General features: G+C 42.9%; 1 protein-coding gene across 1 annotated transcript; it reads left to right on the top strand.

Moving 5' to 3' along the window:
- The first annotated feature begins 2,927 nt into the window (after positions 1-2,927).
- LOC120993331 (potassium voltage-gated channel subfamily A member 3-like) lies at positions 2,928-4,502 on the top strand. Its single transcript, XM_040421860.1, has one exon. The coding sequence runs from the start codon at positions 2,928-2,930 to the stop codon at positions 4,500-4,502; it is 1,575 nt and encodes a 524-aa protein (XP_040277794.1).
- The last annotated feature ends 2,744 nt before the right edge of the window (positions 4,503-7,246 follow it).

The following is a 7,246-nucleotide window of genomic DNA, read 5'->3' as shown; positions in this document are numbered from 1 at the left end:
ATCAATCAATCAAGTGTTTATTACAATAATCAAAGCCAATATCGTGATATTCTTCTCAGCATACAAAAATCAAACAGTATAATGTGAACAATAGTGTAGTACTACCATCTACCTTCACAGTACATATTCAATAAAAAATAAAAAACAAACATAAGTGTCTTAAATCCATGTAGGGTCATCATATCTAAAATTACACATATCTGAGGATGACATAATGATTAAATCTGTGCAGGTGTACCTTAAAACCAAGTCCAAGTGTGGAAGTTCCTAGAGAGAGCGTGGAGGGGAGACCACATGGAGTTCGGCGTGTCAGTCATTCAACTGCGCATGTCGCAGGACCTTTTGAAAGTATCGGGTCACGTGATTAGCGACCCACTCACGTGATCGTTGTTGCTAAGTTTATCCTGTCAACGTCGACACATTTGGCGTCATGCGTTCCACGTGAGACGCAGACGTCAGTGTAAAGCGTCACACCAGTAGGAAGTGACGGCCAGCGTTCCAAATAGCATATGGGACGCAAGCCTCACCATGGTAACAAGGCATGTATCTCCATGGTAGGGCACATTCAAGCTGGTAAGGGTCGATCAGCGGCACAACTGTTACCATGGTGAGGCTTGCGTCCCATATGCTATTTGGAACGCTGGCCGTCACTTCCTACTGGTGTGACGCTTTACACTGACGTCTGCGTCTCACGTGGAACGCATGACGCCAAATGTGTCGACGTTGACAGGATAAACTTAGCAACAACGATCACGTGAGTGGGTCGCTAATCACGTGACCCGATACTTTCAAAAGGTCCTGCGACATGCGCAGTTGAATGACTGACACGCCGAACTCCATGTGGTCTCCCCTCCACGCTCTCTCTAGGAACTTCCACACTTGGACTTGTTTTTAAGGTACACCTGCACAGATTTAATCATTATGTCATCCTCAGATATGTGTAATTTTAGATATGATGACCCTACATGGATTTAAGACACTTATGTTTGTTTTTTATTTTTTATTGAATATGTACTGTGAAGGTAGATGGTAGTACTACACTATTGTTCACATTATACTGTTTGATTTTTGTATGCTGAGAAGAATATCACGATATTGGCTTTGATTATTGTAATAAACACTTGATTGATTGATTGATTGTATACAACTGTATAAATATGCACAATGCACTAGTTGGTTCATCACTGCTTGAGAAAGATCCCAGGAGGTGGATCGAAACGTCGCGGTCTGGTGAATAAAGCCTAATATTATTTTACGCCATGGATGTGCCGTGGAATTTTTCCTATTATTTACTTGAAGGAGGATCGCCTTCACAGCCGCTGGCACTCCGTCTGCACCTATACATTGCAGTGCTGCTCCAATTCTTCTATTTATCTAGATAGATAGATAGATAGATAGATAGGATATGAGATAGATAGATAGATAGATATGAGATAGATAAGAGATAGATATGAGATGAGATGCATATGAGATAAATAGATAATAGATATGAGATGGATAGATAGATAGATAGATAGATAGATAGATAGATAAGAGATAGATAGATAGATAGATAGATAGATATGAGATAGATAGATAGATAGATAGATAGATATGAGATAGATAGATATGAGATAGATAGATATGAGATAGATAGATAGATATGAGATAGATAAGAGATAGATAGATAGACAGACAGACAGACAGATAGATAGATAGATATGAGATAGATAGATAGATAGATAGACAGACAGACAGACAGATAGATAGATATGAGATAGATAGATAGATAGACAGACAGATAGATAGATAGATAGATAGATAGATAGATATGAGATAGATAGATATGAGATAGATAAGAGATAGATAGATAGATAGACAGACAGACAGACAGATAGATAGATATGAGATAGATATGAGATAGATAGATAGATAGATAGATAGATAGATAGATATGAGATAGATAGATAGATAGATAGATAGATATGAGATGAGATGCATATGAGATAGATAGATAATAGATATGAGATGGATAGATAGATAAGAGATAGATATGAGATAGATAGATAGATAGATAGATAGACAGACAGACAGACAGATAGATAGATAGATAGATAGATAGATAGATAGATAGATATGAGATAGATATGAGATAGATAGATAGATAGATAGATAGATAGATAGATACATTGATAGTAGATAGATAGATATGAGATGAGATGCATATGAGATAGATAGATAGATAGATATGAGATGGATAGATAGATAGATAGATAGATAGATAGATAGATAGATAGATAGATATGAGATAGATAGATAGATAGATAGATAGATAATAGATAGATACATTGATAGTAGATAGATAGATAGATAATAGAAAGATATGAGAGAGAGATATAGATAGATAGATAAGATGATTGATAGATAGATAGATAGATAATAGATAGATACAAGACGGATGGATAGCACTACTTCCCAATCTCCATCTGCTGTGTCTATCACGCCAGTGGGGGGCGCTGCCTGCCCCAGTGCTATGTTGACACAGGAGACCTCACAGCTTCTGTGTTATACAGGTTCCCGGTACTACTGGGAATCACAGCCCCGCAGTACAGGAGTGCATGTACCTGTGGCACCAGCAGCTATGAGTAGGCTCAGGGCAGGCTGAGTCTTGTAGTCCCACAGACAGGTGGCAGCTCGCCCTCCATCAGGTGGTCGCTGGCAGCAAGCGGTGGGCTCTCTGTGGGCGGGGCATAGTGTGCAGGGTGTGTCTGTGAGGGAAGGCTATATAAGCCCGGTGGCAGGCACAGAGCCGGGATCCCGGGGCTGGAAGAGTGGACTGAGGAGGTTCCCGGCAGAAGCAACAGGGGGAGCGGGGAGGGGACCCGGCGGCTCTTAGGCGGGCTGAAGGAGGAGGCCGCCGCTTCCCCTGCCCGGCTCCGCTCAGCTTTATGGACGAGCACCTCAGCCTCCTGCACTCGCCTCCGCCGTCCTCCACCAGACACCGCACCAACAGCAACATCGTGAACCCGGGCTACACGGACGAGATCATGACGGTGGTGGCGTGTGACAACGTCCTCGAGGAGGCGGCGGCGCTGCCGGGCCACCACTCCTCCGAGGCGTACGAGCAGGACGACCACGAGTGCTGCGAGCGGGTGGTCATCAACATCTCCGGCCTGCGCTTCGAGACGCAGCTGAAAACTTTAGCGCAGTTCCCGGACACGCTGCTGGGCGACCCCAAGAAGCGGATGCGTTACTTCGACCCCCTGAGGAACGAGTACTTCTTTGACAGAAACCGCCCGAGCTTCGATGCCATCCTCTACTACTACCAGTCCGGGGGCAGAATCCGAAGACCCGTCAACGTGCCCATAGACATTTTCTCCGAGGAGATCCGCTTCTACGAGCTGGGCGAGGAGGCAATGGAGAAGTTCAGGGAGGACGAGGGCTTCATCAAGGAAGAGGAGCGCCCGCTGCCCTCCAATGAGTTCCAGAGACAAGTATGGCTGCTCTTCGAGTACCCGGAGAGCTCGGGTCCAGCCCGGGGCATCGCCATCGTGTCAGTGCTGGTCATCCTCATCTCCATCGTCATCTTCTGCCTGGAGACCTTACCGGAGTTCAGAGACGACAAGGAGTACAATGGGCCGGTGTTACCACCTGTTAACGGCACCGGCCCCTTGCTCAGCAGCTCCTTCACCGACCCCTTTTTCGTGGTGGAGACTTTATGCATCATCTGGTTCTCCTTTGAGCTCTTGGTCAGGTTCTTCGCCTGCCCAAGCAAAGCCACTTTCTCCAAGAACATCATGAACATCATTGACATTGTAGCCATCATCCCTTACTTCATAACCTTGGGCACTGAGCTGGCAGAGCGCCAGGGCAATGGGCAGCAGGCCATGTCCTTGGCCATCTTGAGGGTGATCCGCTTGGTAAGGGTCTTTCGTATCTTCAAGCTTTCCAGACATTCCAAGGGGCTTCAGATTTTGGGGCAAACCCTAAAGGCCAGCATGAGGGAGCTGGGACTGCTCATCTTCTTCCTCTTCATAGGTGTCATCTTGTTCTCCAGCGCTGTGTATTTTGCTGAGGCTGATGACCCTTCCTCGGGGTTCAGCAGCATCCCGGATGCCTTCTGGTGGGCAGTGGTCACCATGACTACAGTTGGCTATGGGGATATGCACCCAGTCACCATAGGGGGTAAAATAGTGGGATCCTTGTGTGCAATTGCTGGGGTGCTCACCATAGCCCTGCCAGTGCCTGTCATAGTCTCCAACTTCAACTACTTCTACCACAGGGAGACTGAAGGAGAGGAACAAGCCCAGTACCTCCATGTGGGAAGCTGCCAGCACTTGTCCTCTAATGAGGACCTCAAAAAGACCCGTAGTAATTCCACCCTCAGCAAATCAGAGTACATGGTCATAGAAGAAGGGGTGAGCCCTGGACCCTTCAAGCAGCCCAGCTTTAAGACTGCCAACTGTACCACCAACAACCCCCCCAACTGTGTGAACATCAAGAAGATCTTCACAGATGTGTAGCAGGTGTCGGGGTCCTGGAGGTGTTCAACTCTAGAAATGTCCCTGCCATCGACATCAGCCTGTCCCACTTTTTAGTGTTCATTTTCCAGCAGAGCTGCACCTGTAGGATACCTCAGGGGTGCAGGAGCACTAGAAGGCTGCTCATTCATTTACCCTTATCATTTTGCAAGGAGGTACGTGGCCCCTTGGTCTCAAGTGCTGCTCTTAGTAACCTCATCCATAGAGAGAAGGATCAGGCTGGGAAGACCTAGGACTTACAGAGCATTTCATGGGGTGGTTTTGGATTGATCTCCATTTTACCTCAATTTAAGGCACATTTCTTCTTTCTTTGAAGTTTGGATTTCCTATCATCATGCTCAGTGTAAGGACAGACTCCTATAATAATCTTTCAAGGAGGGTAGATGGTTACGACAAGCTGTAGGACTGCAACAAGTGCCCCCTCTCTATACCAGTGCCAAGATCTGTGACAGTCTACATGCCAGAGGAAGATTAAACTGCTGGACTTGCTTCTAATCGGAAGTTACTAATTCTGACCGAGTGATGCAGTTTCCATAGTAACACTGGTTTCCTGGGAAACCCAGTTGTCATGGCATCCCTGTTTCCATAGCAACCATCCAGATGGTTCCAACTTAACACAGACGTTGCTGCTGCTGTTGGGAAAGTTAAGACCACTGAGATTTCCAGAAGTGGTATGAAAATCCAAGTGCACCTGAGATATGGGCTGTGAGGAGCCGGTCCAATTCCACACTGTGAGGGGCACCCTCATGCTTCAAGACATGAGACCTGAGGGTGCAGAAGAGGACAAGGAGCATATAGTATACACAGAGGGTCTCCATGGGTTTGGGATGGGAAATAAAGTTCCCCCCTCCCCGTAGACATTTGTCTAGACAAAATAAATTGTAGCAGTAGAAGAAAAGCACTTTACAAATGGAAACTACATCAGCACTTACATGACTCTGTACAGCAAGTGAACAAGCCTTACAAGGAGGAGCTGAGGGTACCTGGCACTAGAATGCCCACCTGGTGGCAGACCCCATCACCAAGGGGAGTGGCAGATCCTAAGAGAGGTGAGCCTTCATACATACACTCTGTCTAAAGTCTGTGAGAGTTAGGCCCAGACAGTCCAAACATCTGGGAAATGTCTGAAGATGGATATCTAGATAGATGATGGATGGAGATATGATACATTATTACACATGGATGATAGGTAATGGATGGATATACAGTATAATAGATACACCAGGGCATATGGATGACAGATGATGGGTGGATATACAGTATAATACATTATTACATATGGATGATAGACAATGGATGGATATACAGTATAATAGATACATTATTACATATGGATGATAAGTAATGGATGGATATACAGTATAATAAATACATTATTACATATGGATGATAGAATATGGGTGGATATACAGTATAATAGATACATTATTACATATGGATGATAGATAATGGATGGATATACAGTATAATAGATACATCAGGGCATATGGATGATAGATTATGGGTGGATATACAGTATAATTCATAATTACATTTGGATGATAGGTAATGGATAGATGTACAGTATAATAAATACATTATTATATATAGATGATAGTGGAAAGATATACAGTATAATACATACATTATTACATATGGATGATATGTAATGATGGATATACAATACATACATTATTACATAAGGATGATAGATAATGGATGGATATACAGTATAATAGATACATTATTACATAAGGATGATAGATAATGGATGGATATACAGTATAATAGATACATTATTACATATGGATGATAGATAATGGATGGATATACAGTATAATAGATACATCAGGACATATGGATGATACACAATGGATGGATAGATATACAGTATAATAGATACATTATTACATTTGTATGATAGATAATGGATGGCTATACAATATAATAAATACATCAGGACATATGGATGGAAATATCACAGATACATTACACTGGATATACAGTATACCAGATACATTATTACATAAAGATGATAATGGATGGGTATATATATAAATAGTAGATCTAGTATGGCATACAGATGATAAATAACAGGTGATATATAACAGATATAATACGTCATACAGATGATAGATAACGGGTGAAATATATATATATATATATATATATATATATATATATTAGATCTAGTATGGCATACAGATGATAGATAACGGGTGATATATAACAGATATAATATATATTTAGTAGATCTAGTATGGCATACAGATGATAGATAATGGGTGATATGGCATACAGATGATAGGTAATGAATGCATTCATAAATGGGAGCAGATAATGGATGGAGATATAGATAAATGATGCCAGGCAGGTAAATCTGGATAGATGATGGATACATAGATGAATGGGTGGATGGAAGATACAGCTTATTAGGCGTTGCGTTGCCCTCAGGTTCAGGCTTCTTGGTTTTGGGTCCTCAGGGTTGTCTGGTATATATAGAGGCTGGCTGCAGTATTAGGCCATTCATCTCCATTTACTGGCCTTTCTAAGCTCAGGATTTCATATATAAATGTCCGCTGGTTATTACTAGGATTTCATAGCAGGCTCTACTCCAGAGGTGGAGAAGATGTGCATTGAACATGAGAAAGGTAATCTCTAAGAAACATGGACATTTTGGCTGGAATAACATGACACCTGATCCAGTGGTTTTCTCTTTTTCTTCTGTCTGGGACAGGGATGAGGTT

This window comes from Bufo bufo, chromosome 3, assembly GCF_905171765.1.
Source record: "Bufo bufo chromosome 3, aBufBuf1.1, whole genome shotgun sequence".
NCBI lineage: Eukaryota > Metazoa > Chordata > Amphibia > Anura > Bufonidae > Bufo > Bufo bufo.
This window is presented reverse-complemented; position numbering and strand designations above follow the sequence as displayed.